General features: G+C 39.2%; 1 protein-coding gene across 1 annotated transcript in view; it reads right to left on the minus strand.

Annotated features, from left to right (window-relative positions):
* The window catches only part of LOC124279641, a 30741-nt gene extending 14541 nt beyond the window's left edge, over positions 1-16200 (minus strand). The window contains exon 1 of the mRNA XM_046715478.1: positions 15987-16200. Coding sequence (XP_046571434.1) covers positions 15987-16115 — 129 coding nt within the window. The 5' untranslated portion in view covers positions 16116-16200. The remainder of the gene's footprint in view (positions 1-15986) is intronic.
* Positions 16201-24604: the final 8404 nt, after the last annotated feature.

Consider the following 24604-nt stretch of genomic DNA (forward strand, 5'->3'; position numbering starts at 1 on the left):
TCCCAACATCCACATCTATTTGTTCACGTAACTCGGACCAAGCATTATACACACATTTTCCTGAGGTAGGCTAATATGAATCATTCATTTTTTTAATTAACTGTTATGTCAAAAAGTAACGACTCTTTTCTACTGGGGGTGGCCTAGTGGTTAAAGCGTTCGTTCGTCACGCCCAAGACCTAGGTTCAACTCCCCATGTGGGTACACTGTGTGAACCCCATTTCTGGTGTCCCCCAGCCGCTGCTTAATTTCAACGATCGGGTATATCGCAAAATATACAGGACAAAATAAGTTAGGGATATTGGTATTTTTATGATTGATATTTTATCAGTGTGTCAATCAATAAATAGATCATTATTCATAATTTAAAAATTTTCATATATCCCTAACTATTTTTGTCCAGTATATAAGGACACAAATAACGGGTACTAATTGAATACCTTAAATGTATACCAATGAGTGAGTGAAATATTTTAGTATTTAACATGGCTGGGGCAATGAAAGGTATTGGAGACAAGAAACAGTGTTCCACTGATGCAAATGTGCAGGTTGATTTACATTTTCGTCCCAATTCCAAGAGGGTCCGGCTCTTTGTTTTTTCCGGATACAACTTCATGATTAAGGCCAGTGAACTTCCTTTCACTGGAAATGCTCCGAAACAGGATGTCCAAACACCATTAACATCAAATATGACATTGTCACGAAGCACAGCAATATGTCAGTCAGTACTGGATCAACGCTAGCAATTCATCCCTGGGGAATGAAGCCCACATTTGTACACATTCATTGAGACACTGTGATATTGAGCAAGATAATACAGCGACCACAATTAAGTTAGTTTGAATAATACTGCGACCACAATTAAGTTAGTTTGAAGCAACCCAAGAGTAAAAAGTATCGTTACGTGGACAGTGCCCAAGGGGATGAAGACGCATTTTTCTTCATCCTCAGAAACGACGGTTACCACAATGGTCCTTAACTTTCTGGTGAGCTGTGTAAATTTAAGAAAGAAAAATATATCTTTTGTGGATTTTTTGTGTCCCAAATCGTTGTCTTTGTCATATAAGCACCCGCTTACAGTTTCGCCATGACCCCTATCTCGATGGGGATTATCTCTATGGGGATTATCCCCTGACCAGCTGTTGGACAGGTAGGAAGTCTCCATCTATTGGATGTTAGTAATTAATTGCTAGTTTCAGACTGTTAAGTGTTATTTTAATTGTTCACAATATCAACATCAAAGGAGACTACCAACAAATGACGACAAGAGCTTCATATGCTCAACAGTACTGAACCGGTCACAACTAGACTTCCGTGTATAACGGTTCTTATGATCAGCAAAATAATAGAATTGCTCCTTGCCGAGACTCATCGATATGAGAAACCCTTTGAAGATTTAATTTGAGGTAAAACAAATTAATGAGAATCTTTTCTAGCAATGAAATGTACACCTATCACGTTACCTGTCCCGAGGCCTGAGGGAGGTATTCATGTCATCATCTATGCCGAAGTTGTGAGTATATTCATCAGTTATAATGCCAAAAGGTAACTGGTCTCATTTGGTTTGTTGCCGACTGTGTGATGTTCGAATTTACAATTTAGAGTATTAGCATCTGTCTAGAAGGTTTGATTAAAATTGTCATATTTATGTTGCCAAGGATAATAATAGTGATTGTGTTCTGTTTTCGTCATCTAATTCTCCAGCAGTGTAACTCATTGTGTTGTTTCTGAAGACGTCATTGACTGCATCTAATTCAGATGCAAATGAGGAAGCGTTGTTGAATAACTTCTCCGCTGTGATGGTACTGCTTGATAGGTTTCAAATAAACTGAATACTGAGGGGTATATAAATTTATACTGAAATGTATTTGGTGAACTGGTTAAATATGTAGTGAAATAGCTGCAGCTTTATTCTCACTCATTTATTATATGATATCACCAAGGCCCAAGGCCTCTTTATTGAATAAATCTGTCTGTCTGTCTGTAGTGAAATAGTGAAGTATATATTATGCATTCAATGTTGTCATGAAGAAATTAAGTCTATCTATCTATCTATCTATCTATCTATCTATATATATATCTATATATCTATCTATCTATCTATCTACATATCTATCTATCTATCTATCTATCTATCTATCACACAAACACACAACCTTCCCTCACACACAAAGGACATCATATTTTTATGTGTTTCACGTAGCCATCAAATTCTGAACATGGTTCGGTCGGCCGGGGAAAATATAAAAAACTAAAAAAAATAATAAAGACAAAATTATCCGAATAATGTTCTTGATTCTCATTTATTCTAATCCTTATTACAATTTCTTGCGTTTTTTGGACTTGTGGCAGCGACTGATTAAAACATGTTAGATAGATAAACATTTTATATGACGAGACGGCAATAAAATTAGAAGGTCAGGCGGGCGATGAGAAACACAAATAATAAAATCCTGCCCCAACACAGACTAACCCAGTTTCGAATAACTTCCGGTAGTATTTTAAACAGGAACAAATTCAAGACGGACAAGATAACTCTTTACAAGCACAGAAATATTTTAAAATGTTGCCACCCATCTTCTAAGCTGACACTTAATTCGCTTATGGAAAATTCCTCTAATATGTTGACCATAATGATGGCACTTATCAGCATCCACAAACAAGAACTTTCTGAACCGAAGAAGAGATAGGAGAAGAAGAATTCAGAGGGGAAGCTTCAATGCCAATATTCAGAGGTTTTGTGTGAAATCCGACCCCACTGGTGTAAAGCAATTGTCAAGTCCCGCTGACAAGCAAGGTTATTCAAAGCTGTTATTCTGATGCTGTTTCTGTGTGGGTGCCTTGGCTCTGTGAACTGTTCAGACTTTAGCTAAAATCATATCTTAGAAGTTGAGCTTCATCTGATGTCGATGCCTATGTATCTCACAAAGCCAGGTTGAAGATTAAATCGGACCAAATATGGATGGTGTTTTCGCCAAGAAACGTTTATGAAAATCAAGGAACAGCACCTTTTTTCGATCTGATATACAATATTGGTCTGCTTTCAAAAAATAATCCACCATATTCAAAACTGCAATTTAAAAATTTGCATATCTTTGTTATTGGATCAAAGTAATGGTGTCCTATCATTATTTTAAATTGAATAAGATTTGGAAAAGGATCAACAGAGTTGTAATGTTACTCGAAGGTCTTGTATGTGAACAAAACAAAGATGCATGATGGGTAATCTCGTTGAGTTCACAGACCGGTGCGAGAGGAGGGGGCCATCGCGCTGTGAATATATCCGCTATCGCTCTGCTATCACAATAAAACATCAAGAGGAAATTAGTGTTATTTATATGGAAATATTTTATATTACTGTTGTTCCTGGTACGGAGGAATCATTTCCTGTCGTTGCTGAAATAGTTCTCACAGCTGTGGATAGAAGGAAGCAGTAATATCGGCAGCTATATCGTAAATGATTGTTGTGGAGTTGTATCGTAATGATGTCTGATGTCTTGCACAGTTGTATCTTACTGATGTCTGATGTCTTGCACAGTTGTATCTTACTGATGTCTGTTGTCTTGCACAACTGTATCTTACTGATGTCTGATATCTTGCACAGATGTATCTTACTGATGTCTGATGTCTTGCACAGCTGTATCTTACTGATGTCTGATGTGTTGCACAGTTGTATCTTACTGATGTCTGATGTCTTGCACAGCTGTATCTTACTGATGTCTGATGTCTTGCACAGCTGTATCTTACTGATGTCTGATGTGTTGCACAGTTGTATCTTACCGATGTATCATGCGTTATACAGCTTATCTAACCGATGCCTGACGCCTGATGTTATACAGCTTATCTAATCGATGCCTGACGCCTGATGCTATACAGCTTATCTAACCGATGCCTGATGCCTGATGCTATACAGCTTATCTAACCGATACCTGACGCCTGATGCTATACAGCTTATCTAACCGATGCCTGATGCCTGATGCTATACAGCTTATCTAACCGATGCCTGACGCCTGATGTTATACAGCTTATCTAACCGATGCCTGACGCCTCATGCTATACAGCTTATCTAACCGATGCCTGACGCCTGATGTTATACAGCTTATCTAACCGATGCCTGACGCCTGATGCTATACAGCTTATCTAACCGATGCCTGATGCCTGATGCTATACAGCTTATCTAACCGATGCCTGATGCCTGATGCTATACAGCTTATCTAACCGATGCCTGACGCCTGATGTTATACAGCTTATCTAACCGATGCCTGACGCCTCATGCTATACAGCTTATCTAACCGATGCCTGACGCCTGATGTTATACAGCTTATCTAACCGATGCCTGACGCCTGATGCTATACAGCTTATCTAACCGATGCCTGATGCCTGATGCTATACAGCTTATCTAACCGATACCTGACGCCTGATGCTATACAGCTTATCTAACCGATACCTGACGCCTCATGCTATACAGCTTATCTAACCGATGCCTGACGCCTCATGCTATACAGCTTATCTAACCGATGCCTGACGCCTGATGTTATACAGCTTATCTAACCGATGCCTGACGCCTGATGCTATGCAGCTTATCTAACCGATGCCTGACGCCTGATGCTATACAGCTTATCTAACCGATGCCTGACGCCTGATGCTATACAGCTTATCTAACCGATGCCTGACGCCTGATGTTATACAGCTTATCTAACCGATGCCTGACGCCTGATGTTATACAGCTTATCTAACCGATGCCTGACGCCTGATGTTATACAGCTTATCTAACCGATGCCTGACGCCTGATGTTATACAGCTTATCTAACCGATGCCTGACGCCTGATGTTATACAGCTTATCTAACCGATGCCTGACGCCTGATGTTATACAGCTTATCTAACCGATGCCTGACGCCTGACGCCTGATGCTATACAGCTTATCTAACCGATGCCTGACGCCTCATGCTATACAGCTTATCTAACCGATGCCTGACGCCTGATGTTATACAGCTTATCTAACCGATGCCTGACGCCTCATGCTATACAGCTTATCTAACCGATGCCTGACGCCTGATGTTATACAGCTTATCTAACCGATGCCTGACGCCTGATGCTATACAGCTTATCTAACCGATGCCTGATGCCTGATGCTATACAGCTTATCTAACCGATGCCTGATGCCTGATGCTATACAGCTTATCTAACCGATGCCTGACGCCTGATGTTATACAGCTTATCTAACCGATGCCTGACGCCTCATGCTATACAGCTTATCTAACCGATGCCTGACGCCTGATGTTATACAGCTTATCTAACCGATGCCTGACGCCTGATGCTATACAGCTTATCTAACCGATGCCTGATGCCTGATGCTATACAGCTTATCTAACCGATACCTGACGCCTGATGCTATACAGCTTATCTAACCGATACCTGACGCCTCATGCTATACAGCTTATCTAACCGATGCCTGACGCCTCATGCTATACAGCTTATCTAACCGATGCCTGACGCCTGATGTTATACAGCTTATCTAACCGATGCCTGACGCCTGATGCTATGCAGCTTATCTAACCGATGCCTGACGCCTGATGTTATACAGCTTATCTAACCGATGCCTGACGCCTGATGTTATACAGCTTATCTAACCGATGCCTGACGCCTGATGTTATACAGCTTATCTAACCGATGCCTGACGCCTGATGTTATACAGCTTATCTAACCGATGCCTGACGCCTGATGTTATACAGCTTATCTAACCGATGCCTGACGCCTGATGTTATACAGCTTATCTAACCGATGCCTGACGCCTGATGTTATACAGCTTATCTAACCGATGCCTGACGCCTGATGTTATACAGCTTATCTAACCGATGCCTGACGCCTGATGTTATACAGCTTATCTAACCGATGCCTGACGCCTGATGTTATACAGCTTATCTAACCGATGCCTGACGCCTCATGCTATACAGCTTATCTAACCGATGCCTGACGCCTGATGCTATACAGCTTATCTAACCGATGCCTGACGCCTCATGCTATACAGCTTATCTAACCGATGCCTGACGCCTGATGCAGTTGTATACTCTTGATGTCGATGTCAGATATGATCTAGCAACAATTTTCTTCCAAGGCGACACGAATAGAACCTATTGAGAACTAAAGAGGGGAACAGTCTAATGAAACAATTTTAATTTTAATAAATGTCAGCAAATTAGCTCAAGGGTTTTATAGAAATTAATCATTTCCTTGTATGAAAAAGGAAAAAGTTCAAAGACATGCCTTCGTGTTTCTTCAGGCTGAAGGGTCGCCTTCAATTCCGTGTATGAAAGTTTGGATCGCCTCCAACGATGTATCAGTTTCATCCTATAAACAGACCTCAATAAATCCCGAGAGTGTGTAACCCAGTTAAACAAAACATTATAGAGAAACCCAAATCAACAACTCCGTGTGTATAACCACCATTAAATAACGCCCTATAAACTGACCCCAATGAACATCTCCATTGTACATCCCTAATAAACAACGCCCTATAAACAGACCTCAATAAACATCTACATTGTACATCCCCAATAAACAACGCCCTATAAACAGACCTCAATAAACATCTACATTGTACATCCCTAATAAACAACGCCCTACAAACATACCCCAATAAACGACACCTATAAACGACCCAGTAAACATATTGATATCGTTGAACTGATATCGCCCAATAATGATCAAATCGCCAATTCCATTCAACTGCTTTACTCCTCCGAACAAGTAATATATGAAACTAGATAAACTGAAAGTTCTGCAGAGTTTCTGCTCGACATGGCAAAATCAAAACACGGAAACTAGACAATTACTTTGGAGAAAATTCAGATGTGCACATGATTAGATATCGTTTAATAATGATCTTATATCCATTTATACCCGTACTAGAAATACAAGTGAAACCGACTAATTTGTTTCATTTAGATCCATGCCTAAAGATCCGAGTTACGTCAAACACATAGTCTAACATATACACACATTATACACGACGGGATCAGAATGTTTGGTTGGTAAAGTTTCATTTGCACTTATAACAACACGATTTGATGCAAATATTTCATTTAAAAATCACCATTACAAATACACTTCGTTAATTCAGTGTGAGAGAGTAGAGTGTTTAGTATAATCAACATAGCTGGGATTATGTTTAATTGCGGCGTTAAACTACACTAAACGAACATATGTGTCGCAAAACAGGATCCGTCCCGCGTTACGGTAATGAACGCTAATGACTGATGGTACAACAGTTCGGCGACAGTCATTTGGCACGTCCTGAGAGCATTAGCGGGTTCTCGCAAATAATCTAATATTTAAACGCCCAGCTGGAGCATCACTCTGCTATTGATCGACACCAACGATAATACACTTCTACAGTCAGACCATAAATCGAGAAATAAAGTTAAATTATTTCAATGGTTTTTGTTTAAATTTGTATTATTATCTGAAATATATTCGTGTTATTAAGTTATTGACTAATAGATTCACAATTGTTCGGTATTTTTAACATCGCGAATTCTCACTTGTAACTTGTATCCAACTCCACAGGGTGTAGAATCATTTAAAATATTTCCATAATGATGAGACATTAAGGCTAGATTATCTTTCATAAAAATTAGTTCAGCATCCTATAAAAATGAGCTAATCAAAGTGGACATTCAACAAATTTAGATTAGTTAAATCATATTTGTCGTTATTCAGGGATAATGTTTCTAGCAGGAACAAGCTACTCGTACTTTTACTCATAAAAACCTCGGATATAACGTTTGATTTACTACCTGTACATTTGAATTCAGAAATGAATATCTGTAGACACGACTTTTCTGACGTAATGTGCGTGAAATGTTGCATTTAAACTTCGACATAGAAACAATGCGATTGTTATATATCTATACTGTTGAATATAAACTGTATGAGTATATACAGACGTGGCCTTAATGATTGGCTGGGAAGTAATGTGCGCATGATTAACAGTGGTATTGAAGCATTAAAAGTAGTACCTTGGGGGTTGGAGTTCTGTTTGCTGTTGATTTGTTGTGGATGGGGTTTTTTGTGTTTGTTGTTTGTTTGTTGGGCTTATGTTTCTTCTTCTTTTTCTGTTTTTCCTTTTGTTGTTTTGGGTTTGTTTGCGTTTTTTTGGTTGTTTTTTTGTTCTGTTTTGTTTTGATTTTTTAGTTGTTGGGATTTGTTTGTTTTTTATTTGGGGTTGTTTTTTTTTGTTTGGTTTGGATCTTTCATTGTTGTTTTGTTTTGTTTTGGTTTTTGGTTTTTGGGGTGGTTTTTTTGTTTGTTGTCTGTTTTTTGTTGGTTTTGTTATATTTTCTTCTTCTTTTTTTTCTTTTTTTTGGGGGGGAGGGGACTGTTTTGTTTGTTGTTTAACGCCGCAAACATCAATATCCTAACTATATAACGGTGATCTGTAAATAATCGACTCTGGGTCAAACAATCTAGTGATGGATATCAATAGCATGTATTTTCGTAATTTGGATACAGGGACATGTATAAAACGTGACCACCCGATCCCGTTAGTCGCCTCTTGCGCCATGCATGGGTTACTGAAGTCCGATGCTGACCCGGATCTTCACGTGCAGATTGAAATGTTGGATTGCGTTGGCGGGAAAATGAAGAGATATCATATATCGCTTCATTGATCGTGCAACCTTCATAACTATTAAATCATTTGTTCCCTGTAACTTGGTATTGCGTTACCTGTGCATCACAGATGTGTTCTGGTGAGGAAACAGCCCAGATATATCAGAAGTCATCAAGTAATGGCCAAGAATCGATACCAATTCAGTGATTACGCCCAGTGTTGAAATGTATACAATTGGAACAATTGAATCTGGAAACATAATACTTTTCACATCCCAACAAGCTTTATCTATCAGTATCAATTTATTGTGCGGTTAAATGCTGTCATACGCTCGAAATTAATTCTCACTTTACCCCGATGAGGTGTTCGAGAAGCGCTGTTGCGGAGTAGCAGTAGACGTAGTAGGCGTAGCCGACACAAATGGTGCCGTAAAGGGATGCAGTCAACTCGTGATTAGATTGAAACATGATATTTGAGCTTCTGTAGTTAAGCTGACATCATTTTAATGATCACTTTCACGCAAGGTAGTTCCTATTCTAATCCTGTCATATCGGGAATTGGTTCATTCAAAAAATGGTAGATACGAGCCTGCCGATAGGACATCAGTCATCGGGTATAATCAACTAACTGTTACCCCCTCCTACACACACACACACACACACACACACATAGTTGTATAACAATACAACTAGAAGATTATTCGCCCCATAATAACATATAACAATACAACCAGAAGATTATTCACCACCATATATGATATATAACAGTACAACTAGAAGATTATTCGCCTCCATATATAATATACAACAATACAACTAGAAGATTATTCGCCACCATATATGATATATAACAGTACAACTAGAAGATTATTCGCCTCCATATATAATATACAACAATACAACTAGAATAATTATTCGCACCATACATAATATATAACAGTACAACTAGAAGATTATTCGCCACCATATATGATATATAACAGTACAACTAGAAGATTATTCGCCTCCATATATAATATACAACAATACAACTAGAATAATTATTCGCACCATATATAATATATAACATACAACTAGAAGATTATTCGCCCCATAATAACATATAGCAATACAACCAGAAGATTATTCGCCACCATATATGATATATAACAGTACAACTAGAAGATTATTCGCCTCCATATATGATATATAACAGTTAGAACAATCGAAAAAACAACATTATCAGACAATAAAGATATAGATTTTTGATGACGTAACAATTGAATGACGTTATCCCGTCACTGCGCCATTCTAGTGTGCCCCCTCCTAATCGAACAATTTTACATTACGTCACAATGTAAGCGACGTCACGATGCATGTCAATTGTCATCGCCTCGTACGGCCTCCTACAGTAAACTACTCCGTTGCATGCCGTTTCTTGGTTTGCAGTTGCTTCACGCGGCTAACATCACTGGTGGAAACATTACGTTTATGTTTTACGACGGTTAAAATGTGTCAATTCGACTCACAAGTTTCCTGCGACACGGTAACGTTCGCAATGTTTACATTCCCACAATGCAATCGTGGAATGTCGCTTGACTACTCAGCTTCATCTGGATGTACTGATCTAAACTTACGTTGGTAGTAGAAATGCGACGTTCATATTGCCCCATATGGTTTACGTTAATCACAGATGTAATTAAAATAATTCAGAGAAGATATTTAATCCGAACGTAAACCGTCATCAAACTGTTGGGGTTTTTTTTCATGTAACGTTCGTCTTAACGTAGGGGGTCAGACACATCAATAGAACAGCGCGCCAGTTAGCCCTGTGCAAGGATTCTTCATTTAGGTCACCGACACCGTCGTTTGTTTTCTGCCTTAAATTAATCGTAATTATCCTTAGAAAGTATTAAATTTGGCATCTTAGAAAAGAAATACAGTTCGCTCTACCACCATGTATAGTGTAATAAAGCACACTTTCGCCCTGAACTATTTTAACGTTAAAGCACTCGGACGCAAGCGTCCTCGTACTTTAACTATAATAGTTCAGGGCGAAAGTGTGTTTTATTACACTATACATGGTGGTAGAGCGAACTGTATGTCTTAAATACAAGTAGAAGATTATTCGCCACCATGTACAATACATAGCAATACAACTCCAAGATTATTCACCCCCATGTATAATATATAACAATACAACTCCAAGATTATGCGTCACCATCTGTAATATATGGGGCAGTGGGGTAGCCTTGTGATTAATGCTTCACGCTGAAGGCCCAGGTTCGATTCCCCACATGGGTACAATGTGTGAAGCCCCTTTCTGTTGTACCCTGGTATATTGCGGGAATATTGCAAAAGGCGGCGTAATATACACCAGTACAACTAACGGTCTGTCCACCACCTTGTGAATGGCATGACAGACCAACTGACAGGTTTTCACCAATTATTCTCAAACAAGTATAGTTCTCTGAAGCATTGCAAGAAAAGAAGCATGAAGACTGAACGACTGACGACATAATGTTAGAATCAATTCTTTTTTATTCGTGGAACTCGACAGCAATAAATCCTGTAATTTAGAACTTACGGACATTTTAAGCCTGGAATGACGAATATGTCGCTGCAGTATTAAGTTTAGGTGTTAAGTTGAGGTGTAATCTATCGCCAGTGGATTAGTCAAACTAAAGTTTGAAGACTTTGCCCGTATGATGTGTCGTATCTTACAGCTACACGGTCTGGTTTCAACACTCAGGAAATTGCTAACGACCTGATCACCGCGGCTAGAGCCAACAAAGTGATCTGTGTTTATATCACCTCCACCAATAAGACCATAAGGTGGATACTGGACCAGGAACCGTTTGGTAATGAATAAGATCGGTAATGCGTGATTGTAACAGAGCCGCTGTAGTTAGCTTATACTGTGCAGTTAAACATGGGGAGTGCTGGTGCTTTATCAGGTTGACGGGAATTGAGGAAATACGTCTGCAACAATTTACTTTGTTTAATGTTTTGGCGGAAGTATACAGATTAGAACGTTTTTAAACTGGAATATAAGTGAATGTATGTTTTTAACAAACAGAAGTGCTTAGACCCATCAACCTCTGATGAATACTTGGTATAGTTTGAGTTTAGTTTCAGTGAATGGTGGTTATTTGCATAACGTTCTTGTTTACAAGAAAACGTTTGCCCGTGAAACCTTCCATTGGCAAATGATATATAATATTCAAAGGAGCGTCTTTTGTTGATGGAGCATATATATGATGTGTATGACGGGTTGTATGTATGACAGAGAGTACGCAGGTGTGTATGACTGAGTCTGTATGACAGAGAGTATGCAGGTGTGTATGACTGAGTCTGTATGACAGAGAGTATGCAGGTGTGTATGACGGAGTCTGTATGACAGAGAGTATGCAAGTGTGTACGACGGAGTCTGTATGACAGAGAGTATGCAGGTGTGTATGACGGAGTCTGTATGACAGAGAGTATGCAGGTATGTATGACGGAGTCTGTATGACAGATAGTATGCAGGTGTGTATGACGGAGTCTGTATGACAGAGAGTATGCAGGTGTGTATGACGGAGTCTGTATGACAGATAGTACGCAGGTGTGTATGCCGGAATCTGTATGACAGAGAGTATGCAGGTGTGTACGACGGAGTCTGTATGACAGAGAGTATGCAGGTGTGTGTGACGTGACCCATGCCTGACAGAGTTTGCACGACAGAGAACGTACGGTGGAGTGAGTGAGTGAGTTTAGTTTTACGCCGCACTCAACAATATTCCAGCTATATGGCGGCGGTCTGTAAATAATCGAGTCTGGACCAGACAATCCAGTGATCAACAGCATGAGCATCGATCTGCGCAATTGGGAACCGATGACATGTGTCAACCAAACCAGCGAGCCTGACCACCCGATCCCATTAGTCGCGTACGATGGAGAGTGTGTATGACACAGTGTATGACAAAGTGTATGTACGACAGAGTATGTACGACAGAGAGTGTATGACGGGGTGTATGTATGATGGTAGTACCACATGGTCTGAGTATACAGAGCGTGTTAGGATGGCGTCGCTGTGTGATGGTGCCGATGTTAACGTCACAGCACATTGCCCATGCTACTTAGAAATACTGCCTGATACATACAATCCTATTGCTACAGAATTATAGTTACAATAGGAAGCAAAATGGCCTCATACACCGTCAACAGCAGTTTTAACGGGAGTTTCATCGACTTATGAGACACTTAAACGTGTGTACATAGATTGTTCAAACGCAACCATCGTGCAGTTTAAATGCATGTCACACACAGAACGACAAATCAAGGTTTCTTCTCATTCCACGCTGCCAAGAAACTACAACTACGTGGCAATCTCTGCCACTATGTTCTGCTTTTGCCGTCCCTGGGGGTCAATTAAACGCTTCTGTAAAGCCATACATCATGGCGCAGAGTGGATATCACCTGAAATGACCTGACTGAACTGGGACCAAGGTTAGACGGCAGTTAAAAAGATACAATCTTAAATCTTTAATACCTTTCAAAACCTCTTTGGATATTTCAAAGTGTGTTATTTACTGCGAGTGATGTACGCCTGGATCAAGAGAGCAGAGCATACATGGCAAGATGCCGCTCTTGTCTACAACTAGGGACGGCCACCATTAATTGTTCCATCACGGACCAATCAATTGACCAGGCATTAAAAGAGATCATTTACAGAGTCAGGGTGTGTTGATACAGACACAGATGTATTGCTGTACATCCAGCGAAGGCTGGTCTTCAAGTAGTGACCATTGTTGGAATGGCTTTTAATTGCCACTTTTACGACAAGTGAACTTGTGGTTGACACATACAGATTCCGTGTTTGGTAACATGTCTTCATGCCCGGGGCGGGTAACAGTGGAACAACATTATATATTTCGTTGAATCCAGTCAGTTAATAGCTGCTCAAAGTACAGACTGGTCAACACAGATTCCGGAAAATCTTAAATGTCACGGATTATAAAGTGTCAGATGGCATATTTTCTCATGCCAATAATGGTTGTCACCCCCTTCAATTATTTTAACTGGAGAGGGGTGTGGGGTGGGGGTGTGAGGTGTGTGGGGGTTGGGGTGGGGAGGGGTGACAACCATATTAGCATGAGTATATTACTTGCAGCAAAGTATCACACAAAAACTTTAACATCACATATTGTTTTAATGAAAATTTAATAGCGTATAACTAGATTTTAAATCTGAGTGAACTTGGGTTTGAAGAAACGTTTGCCGGTAGTGTTTTAATTCATTGTTCCACCCGGATGAGGCAAACCTCGGGCAGGTAGTGCAGTCTCATCTATAGGAGTGAGACATAATTCTGACAGGTAGTGTCGTCAGTCTCATCTATAGGAGAGAGACATAATTCTGGCAGGTAGTGTCGTCAGTCTCATCTATAGGAGAGAGACATAATTCTGGCAGGTAGTGTCGTCAGTCTCATCTATAGGAGAGAGACATAATTCTGGCAGGTAGTGTCGTCAGTCTCATCTATAGGAGAGTGAGACATAATTCTGGCAGGTAGTGTCGTCAGTCTCATCTATAGGAGAGAGACATAATTCATGCAAGTAGTGTTACAGGTGATTTGTCTCTCTTATAGCGGTGTGAGACCAAACACTGACGGGTGTTTAAATCACTCAATCTACCACTTCTCTGATATCATCCATAAGATGTTTTACATCATTCAATCTACCACTTCCCTGATATCATCCAAGAGAACTACCAGTTTCACCAAACATCTGTGGGTTGACCCCATGAAACCAAGTTGATATACCCTCACCGTAGATCTGTATGATGTGCCATAGTGTCGCTGGCAATATTGGTCATAGTGTTCCGCAAGGATGTGATTTGAAATCTAGAAGTTCATGTCAGCTGGAGAGGGTAGCACGTGTTCGTGATACCTTTCATTGAAATTTTAGATTTCCAATTTATTAAGCTATATTACCAAGTATCGCGTGACGTACAAACATATACGATTGCACATTGATACTAAAAAAGCTTGACTTGTGTTTTCTTTTAAACTGGATACGTATTCTCATATTTCGTTCTACATAATCTGACACTCTGGAATATGCCTTTCAGAATTTATTATCCCAGATTTAGGCACAGATGACGGATACATATGATGCAACAAGAACTGAAACACCCCACCCACCCACCACCCATGTCGGAAAAAACATATAACACCCCCCACACCCCACAACCCCCATATTGGTAAAATTCCACCGTGAACCCAGGATCTTTCGGAACTGTTTACATCGAAGCGCGGTTGACAATTCAGAAGTTCTTAAAGTTCTTTTTTACCTATTTATGGAATGGCTTTAATATTTTCTTGATGTCTGTGTGATTCTCAATTATTCCCAATCCCATAAAGATGCTGTCTGTTTGATATGACACGTCGATTATGAAATGGCGTTTAGGACAAAAGCGAACAGATAACGAAAAGAAACCTAATCACAGTATTGCTGCGGCAGTCGGAAACACTCACATAGCCAGACTTTTCCAATCAATGGTAAAGATCAAGGTATGTTGCTGGACTGCGTTGCTAGATAAACTACACAGGAAAGGGTTTGTTTTATGACCTATCAATCTTCCTATCAAATTTTCAACCTTTACCTGGAGATAGAGCGATGATCCGGCGATATATCTGTCTCCCAGTCTAACTAGACATTGAGACTTGCTTGCCTACATTATAAACTTTAACAGACGATAGATCTGTTATCACAGTATATATCTATCTTCTCGTCTAACTGATTGCATTAAACTAGAGAGAGAGGGGGGGGAGAGAGAGAGGGAGAGAGAGGGGGAGAGAACCTTAACTAGAGATATAACTGAAATTTGAGTATATATCTCTGTATATCTTACAAAATTTACTCAGCTGCTTCCGTTATAGCTAAAATTTCACCTCTGCTCTGATAACTTTGCTTTAATGATATTTAAGACATATCTCTTGACCTCACTGAAATATTTCAAGTAGCAGGCTTTCGTCACTGTAAAATTTGTTCACCAACCTGACTTGTAGCCAAAACACTTAATGAAGGCAAATTTTAATTAAGCTTACCTGACACAGTCCATAAGGATTAACTATTTGATGTTGTTTTTCCCTTATCATAACTTGATTGAACTAAGTTGCAATAGGTTAAAAAAATAATTAAAAAGACACAATGTTTTGTCGCCGGGGCAAAAAACACACCATTCCTTGAAGCATTTCACACGTTTCACGGCATCCAGTACAGTTTTACCGCCTTTTAATTTTCGTTCAGATTAACTTAATCCCGCAACAAGTATTAAAAAGGCTATAAAGACTTGGTTCAAAGCCATAAATCTCAACCCAAAAAACATAATTGTAAAAGTTGTTAAAAGTTTTTCTTACCTTAATGGCCTCCTCGTCATCGTCCGTGAAGTCGTCAATGGGTGCAGCAGACGACAGCCCTTGTAACAAGATGAGGAGGATGAGGGACACACTGCAAAGTACATGCACGGTGTTAGATTGACGCACCATCCTGGCTGGGTATATAAGCGAAAGATCCTGATCCTGAGGCTGAGCTTCGTCTGGTGCGACAACGCCGGCGATGGAACTAAGGCAGTTGCTTGCGCCGCCCGACGTTTATATTGGCCAACCATAGACCTCCAAACTTCCGGCGTCAGATTGTAAGTGATTTGGTTGGGCCGTAGCAGCGAGGTGTGGAACTATCAACTATTCACAGTTTCATACCTGCGTAATGTTTTCACTTTGACAGAGGGGTCACATTAGCGATTAATTGGACTATATTTAAGTACCATATGCGTATGTAGCTATAGAAACAGCACATAATTTAGTACTGTTATAAGCTGTCATTGCGAAATGTCTTTTAGAAAATATAATTGCGTTAATTTGCGAAAGCTGTGATTGACGGAGCGAGAAGTGGGGGGATGCAGCCAATCAGCGCTCGGCTCTGCCAGGTGCGTGGTCTTTGTTCCCTCCCACGCCGGAGAGTTCTGTCCGGTATCGATCAAGGGCGACTGAAAGGCATGGGCGTTTGTTTTAACCAACCAGGAACCGTCCAGGATGCTTGTCCAAGATTAGGCAAGTCAGATATCGATGTACACTCTTAACTGACACAATCACCGACAAAAATACCCGACTTAAACGTAAATTGTATTAGTGGCCCCACTATTCCTGAATCAAGCTGGACATGTCTATAGAACATGGATGTCCCCAAGCGTCATCCGATAACCGATAAGAAATACGAATAGAAATAGTAATCAAATTATCTTCAGTAACACAGAATGCATCCAGATGCTCTATTGCTCTTATAGCTCCTAGTATGCGAATGATAACATTTAATCCTTTTTGTGTTCATATGCTATCCAATTTCTTCTTAAAGATTGCTGTATTAATTGAATACGTACAATTTGAACAACACAGTTAAACCATTTATTCCCTTTAGACATGTTTTCTTACGATAGTAATTCATTTAGAGATTTTTAAAATTTTAATTAAAGCTTAGACCACAATGGTTGCTATTGTCATGAGATGTATTGACTTGAGATGATCGAACTGTTCTGTCTCAAGGTAGGTCTTAATTGGGCTTTATGATCATCAGTATTATATTCAGGAGAATTAATGTCTGTGAGTAATAGCTTGGAGGCGAATACAGGTGTGGACGTTCTACTCTTCTGCCCCTACTGGCTCTACAACAGTCAACGTGTGTAGCATTGATCTACGCTTCTAGGATACCGCGACAGTGAAGTGAGCGAGCCCAACCACCCGATCCCGTTAGTCGCCTTGTATAAACGAATTGGCTGCTGAAGATCAATTCTGACTCGGATCTTCACGGGTCGTCACGTACACAAACTGACAGTAATGTGGATATGTCATACTGCTGCACTGTGGGGTAAATTTTTAATCATATTTTACGACACGACCTGGAGGATATTTGATATATCGTCGAGCCACATGATCTGGTAGATATATACATATGTCACAGATAACGACCCGGTAGACAGTTCAATACACACACAACCTCTCAAAAGTCGGTATATTAATGTATAGCTACAATATTATAGACTTTTTCCGAAATGATATATAAGAAATGACGTTGTGGAATTATATCTTCGTAGTAATTGGTCAATGTCCTGTAAGCCTAGATGCAGGCATCTTCTGAGCGTTCTGAATATGAAAACACCGGGATGTCTTCCGTGTTATCTTTCTTGAAAGGTTTGTTCAAGCTGTTGTAGATGTTGGGAATACTGACTTCTATTGTCAACCCCTTTCCCCTGGACATCTCAAGGTATTCACTCGCTCACATGACTGGAGATCTGGCGATGTTGTGAAGACTTCTCAGCAGTCGACTTCAACGTGCCCGATGAGTCGTGCGGTGTTACCCTTGGACTCAAGGTTATGAGCTGCGCACTTGGCTATTGGTATGACTACTGGACGTACGCTTTGGTCCACATAACGTTGACCGGTCATGTTCCCCTTGTACGATCATCAGATCCGTCCTGTTGTAGTAGGCGCTGCAACCAGAGACGTAATGCTGCTGTCACCGTACCCACCATGTTCTTGGGCTGCTGCCACCGTACGTACCCACCATGTTCTTGGGCTGCTGCCACCGTACGTACCATCCATGTTCTTGGGCTGCTGCCACCGTACCCACCATGTTCTTGGGCTGCTGCCACCGTACGTACCCACCATGTTCTTGGGCTGCTGCCACCGTACCCACCATGTTCTTGGGCTGCTGCCAGAGGTACCCATCATGTTCTTGGGCTGCTGCCAGAGGTACCCACCATTGTTCCTTTGGCTGCTGCCAGATAGTACCCCTCTCTCGTTGTCTACCATCGTTAAAGACCAACTTGAAACATGATTCATCTGTGCATGTGGTGATCGCCAGTGCAGCTGTTGACGACGTCTAAACAGCTGTGGTTCGCTTTGGCTGAGTCGCCTGTGTGCCATAGTCAGACACAGTCCCCAGGAAAGATATCTTGATTTCAGACCCCAGTCTTCAACCTGTTTCTTATTATTGACGTCGAATGTCGGATTCCTTGTGCAGCCCTGAAGTTGCCCCTCAGACATTACTCAAAGTAATGAGTTGTTCATGTTGAGTAATCTTTGTAGCTTCCCCCAATCAACCTAAACCTATCCCCAACCGTTTGCCGATATCCTTCCATTTTGGGATATCACACTGTCAGATTTACAAAAGTGCCCGACAACTGAAAATGTTTTCATCATGTCTTTTACGCGCATTTTCTATATTTTGTTTTCAAATTTACATGTTCAATTAGCAGAGTTGGGGGACAGTTCTCCGCGTACAGGGACGGCGTCTCCTGCAACATAGCTTGTTATTTTATTCTTATAGCTTAAATGACGAGGACTCCCATTAAGTTAAGCGTGCATTAACATAAACCTGGTAGATATTCGAACATATCGTACAGATTATACGAACACATTTGAACATATCGTACAGATTATACGTACACATTTGAACATATCGTACAGATTATACGTACACATTTGAACATATCGTACAGATTATATGTATACATTTGAACATATCGTACAGATTATACGTACACATTTGGACATATCGTACAGATTTAATGTAAAAATTTGAAAATATCGTACATATTTAATGTACATATTTGAACATACCGTTGATAATAAATGTACGTATTACAATATATCGTACATATTAAATGCGGCTATTCTGATATATCGTACATATTAAATGTACATATTTCAATATATCGTACAGATTAAATGGACATATTGGAACATATCGTTCATATTAAATGTAGATATTTGAATATATCGTACATATTAAATGTACATATTTTAATACATCGTACATATTAAATGCACAAGTTTGAATATATTATAAGATTATATGTACAGGTTTGACTAGTGAATGTCGCCATCTTCTGAGAGACAATGTCAATCTATGCACGAGCTTGGGCACCAGCCACTTTTGTATCTCTCCACAATCAACAGATCGAAAGTTCGTGCCATCCTTTGTTATTTCTCCGGCCTTTTGTCCTGATGTAATTATCGGCTTTGCTGTACGAGATGGTATTATAATAAACAATCTCATTTGCCGTCATTTTCAGCCTGTTACCACCAGTTTAAACAAACCGAGAATATCGATAATAAGTGAAACAACGCAAGCAGCTCATCACACTCAAAGGTTCTTATCTACCACCGGCGGATGCTGTGACATTTTAATGCAACATTCCTAAATAGGCGAGAGAGAGAAACACTGGTTACGATTTCTCAAACAAGCTTACTTCAACTATCAATGACACAGCAGAATATAAAACGTACATGCATCTCAATTCCGTGGTGTATTGTATTCAATTGGGCTAAGAAATAGGTCTCTGTAGAACTGAACTCAATTCATGGAATTGTTTTCTTCTGAGTGTATTTTTAAACATGACACGTTGAATGTATCTTCAGTAGTAACGTCAATCACTGTCTACTGTTTCAAAGGAGAGTCGATGTTATATTCCTCTCATATTCAGGAGCACAAGAGCGTTCTCGTATAAACTTATGACACGTTGATCAATCAAGCTGTTTCTGATGGTAAGCAGTTACTTTTATAGGCCGATTTTAATTGCGATTTTGTTTCCAAGACGTTTTTTTATTTGTTAACGTATGATAGATGGTTAAAAAAGGCAAGTACGGCATGCCTTTTAACGTGAAACGGGGCATTCAGTAAATTATTGGTTGTTACGATGAGGTAAAGTAAAGTATGTCTATTTAACCTGCAGTAAAGCATATCTACTTCACCTTGAGTAAAACATATTTAGCAAACGTACATTAACGTTGAGTTAACTATATTTAGTTAACGTGCAGTAAAGTATGTCTAGTTAACGTTGAGTAAAGTATGTTTAGTTAATGTTCAGTAAAGTATGTCTAGTTAACGTTCAGCAAAGTATGTTTAGTTAACGTTCAGCAAAGTATGTTTAGTTAACGTTCAGTAAAGTATGTTTAGTTAACGTTCAGCAAAGTATGTTTAGTTAATGTTCAGTAAAGTATGTTTAGTTAACGTTCAGCAAAGTATGTTTAGTTAACGTTCAGTAAAGTATGTTTAGTTAACGTTCAGTAAAGTATGTTTAGTTAACGTTGAGTAAAGTATGTCTAGTTAACGTTCAGTAAAGTATGTTTAGTTAACGTTCAGTAAAGTATGTTTAGTTAATGTTCAGTAAAGTATGTTTAGTTAACGTTCAGTAAAGTATGTCTAGTTAACGTTCAGCAAAGTATGTTTAGTTAACGTTGAGTAAAGTATGTTTAGTTAACGTTCAGTAAAGTATGTCTAGTTAACGTTCAGTAAAGTATGTTTAGTTAACGTTCAGTAAAGTATGTTTAGTTAACGTTCAGCAAAGTATGTTTAGTTAAAGCAAAGCATGTTTAGTTAACGTCAGTAAAGTATGTTTTAAGTAAAGTATGTTTAGTTAACGTTCAGTAAAGTATGTTTAGTTAACGTTCAGTAAAGTATGTTTAGTTAACGTTCAGTAAAGTATGTCTAGTTAACGTTCAGTAAAGTATGTTTAGTTAACGTTCAGTAAAGTATGTTTAGTTAACGTTCAGTAAAGTATGTTTAGTTAACGTTCAGTAAAGTAAAGTATGTTTAGTTAACGTTCAGTAAAAGTTATTCAGTAAAGTTGTAGTTAACGTTCAGTAAAAAGTATGTGTTTAGTTAACGTTCAGTAAAGTATGTCTAGTTAACGTTCAGTAAAGTATGTTTAGTTAACGTTCAGTAAAGTATGTTTAGTTAACGTTCAGCAAAGTATGTTTAGTTAACGTTCAGTAAAGTATGTTTAGTTAACGTTCAGTAAAGTATGTCTAGTTAACGTTCAGTAAAGTATGTTTAGTTAACGTTTAGTTAACGTTCAGTAAAGTATGTTTAGTTAACGTTCAGTAAAGTATGTTTAGTTAACGTTCAGTAAAGTATGTTTAGTTAACGTTCAGTAAAGTATGTTTAGTTAACGTTCAGTAAAGTATGTCTAGTTAACGTTCAGTAAAGTATGTTTAGTTAACGTTCAGTAAAGTATGTTTAGTTAACGTGTCTAGTTAACGTTCAGTAAAAGTATGTTTTTAAGTTAACGTTCAGTAAAAGTTATGTCTAGTTAACGTTCAGTAAAGTATGTTTAGTTAACGTGTCTAGTTAACGTTGCAGTAAAGTATGTTTAGTTAACGTTGAGTAAAAGTATGTTTAGTTAACGTTGAGTAAAAGTTAAGCGTCAGTAAAGTTTATGTCAGCAAAAGTATGTTTAGTTAACGTTCAGTAAAAGTATGTTTAGTTAACGTTCAGTAAAAGTATGTTTAGTTAACGTTCAGTAAAGTATGTCATGTTAACGTTCAGCAAAAGTATGTTTAGTTAACGTGCAGTCAAAGTATGTTTAACGTTAACGTGCAGTAAAGTATGTTTAGTTAACGTTCAGCAAAGTATGTTTAGTTAACGTTCAGTAAAGTATGTCTAGTTAACGTTTAGTAAAGTATGTTTAGTTAACGTTCAGTAAATGTATGTCAGTAAAGTATGTCTAATTAACGTTCAGTAAAGTATGTTTAGTTAACGTTCAGCAAAGTATGTTTAGTTAAGTAAAGTAAGTTCAGTAAAGTATGTTTTAGTTAACGTTCAGTAAAGTATGTTTATGTTTAGTTAACGTGCAGTAAAGTATGTTTAGTTAACGTTCAGTAAAGTATGTTTAGTTAACGTTCAGTAAAGTATGTTTAGTTAACGTTCAGTAAAGTATGTTTAGTTAACGTTCAGTAAAGTATGTTTAGTTAATGTTCAGTAAAGTATGTCAAGTTAACTTGCCGTAACTTATGTCTAACTTCGGTCAAGTCAATCTAGTTATCTGATGATATGTAGTTTATGTAAACCTAGTATGTCAAATGTATGTTCAGTGTAAACCTGTCTGGTAAACCCAAGTAAAGGATGACTAGTTAACGCGCCGTCTGTCAAGCTAACGTAGAACGGAGCATATCAAGTTAACGTGCAGAAAGGTATGTCAAGTTAACCTCAAGTAAACTGTAAAAGTAAACCCGGAGTAATATGTACATACCTAATTCACAGCAAAGTATTTTCAGCTAGCGGACATTAATGCATTTCTAGTAAACATTCAATAATCATATTTCGTTCTGTCCGGTGTTGTTCCTGCATTCTGAAAAGCTGAATTGGTTATGCATTATTGCATCCATTTCCAAATGAAATAAAATTCAGCCACGCCCACATCAGCAGACTGGTTCTACCATAACGTATCGATTGTCGGAGCCGAAGGCCAAGATGGATTGAAACAGTACACTGTGGGCTCGCTCGCCTGTCAGTTTTTCGCTCGTACTAGATCAACAGGTTACATTTCTTCGGGTTTACTTCCAAAAACGACTTTTTTTACCCTCTTCGTGTTTTCAAGGAATTAATGTTTGAATCTGAAGGTGACTGACCATGTGACGTCAGCCGCCTTCTCTGGTGTCAGAGAGGGGGGGGGGGGGGTTGGCATTGTTTTATTCCCTTCAATCACGGCCGCACAAAAGCGATAACACCAGACTAGAACGCGATTACGCGAGACGACAAACCGATATACAATATCGCTTTCTAGCCCGATGCTAGATGCTAGCTCGTCTCGTGTTTAGCTAAGTAGTTTCAGGCGAGAAAGCGATATGGGATATCGGTTTCTCGTCTCGCGTCATCGCGTTCTCGTCTCTTTTTATCTCTTTATCTCGCTTGCTAACCCCCTCCCGGCCACTATGGGGTATTCATTCCACTATTCATATTACGTAACACAACGGTAATGACTTGTACTGTTCAACCACACCATAATTCAGGGGCGGACCATTTAATATGTGGTTTGTGCTGGATAATAGGCTGGGGATATAGGGATGGTGGGTGGTTGTCAAGGTTGGTGGTTATCATGGTGGGTGGTTGTCATGGTTGGTGGTTGTCATGGTGGGTGGTTGTCTCCTTTAAAGAGAGAGCCGGGATGTTTTCCAATCATATTTCAAATTGTGTCTGTTGTGGAACTTTTTCATTTTTTTACTATTCACTTTAACATTTTACTGTTTAAATGCGGGTAATATTCCAAGGATTTCAGCGAAAACTAAATGATTGTTTTTCTTGGCATGGTACGTATGTTCGTGATACAATCAAGACGTTAGCTCGGGACGGGCCAGGCTACGCTCTGTAAACTAACCAGCTTCACATCGAAATATATTCTACTCAAAACAATTTGAATGTGTTTTGTTACTGAACGCCTTAATATTCCAGCTATGTGACGGCGGTCTGTAAATAATCGATTCTGGACCAGACAATCCAGTGAAGACATCATTAGCATCGATCTACGCAGTTGGGATACGATGACATGTGTCAGCTAAGTCAGCGAGCCTGACCACCCGATCCCGTTAGTCGAGTAATACGACAAACATGGGCTGCTGAAGACCAGTTCTAACCCGGAAATGCATTACTGTGTATGTGTGTAACGTAATCATATCTGTGTAAATGAGTGAGTGTGGATGTCAGTAGTGTGTACGTGCGTGTGTGTGTGCGTGTGTGTGTATGTGTATATGTCTTAGTGTCTGTCTATATCCTGGGTAGGTATTTACATATCCCACATGAGAGCGCAGAATCTATAACAACAGGACAGTATAACCGACACAGAATTACTACATAACGGTACATTCCTGCCTGAACAAAGACCCTATATTATGACCCGTCCAACTTATGTCTTGCCTCAACTGACTTGAGGTCAGATTAACTCTATTTTACAAGCATGTTAGCATTGATTTTCATTTCTAAAGACAGTTCGATCGAAAAGAGTTACAACAAATTAGTTTTTAATGATATTTTGCAAAGCATTCCACTCCTATTGTCCAAGAATTAACGAAGCTCTTAGAAGTCTGATGTGACTTTAAGGTGACGGCATACATCTAATCTGAAATATTTAAGTTAATATGTGTAATATTTGTCTGCAAAATATACATTCATCATCATCATCGTCATCATCATAAGTGACATT

This window comes from Haliotis rubra, unplaced genomic scaffold (assembly GCF_003918875.1).
Source record: "Haliotis rubra isolate DU_JTF1 unplaced genomic scaffold, ASM391887v1 Scf254, whole genome shotgun sequence".
NCBI classification, from domain to species: Eukaryota; Metazoa; Mollusca; class Gastropoda; order Lepetellida; family Haliotidae; genus Haliotis; species Haliotis rubra.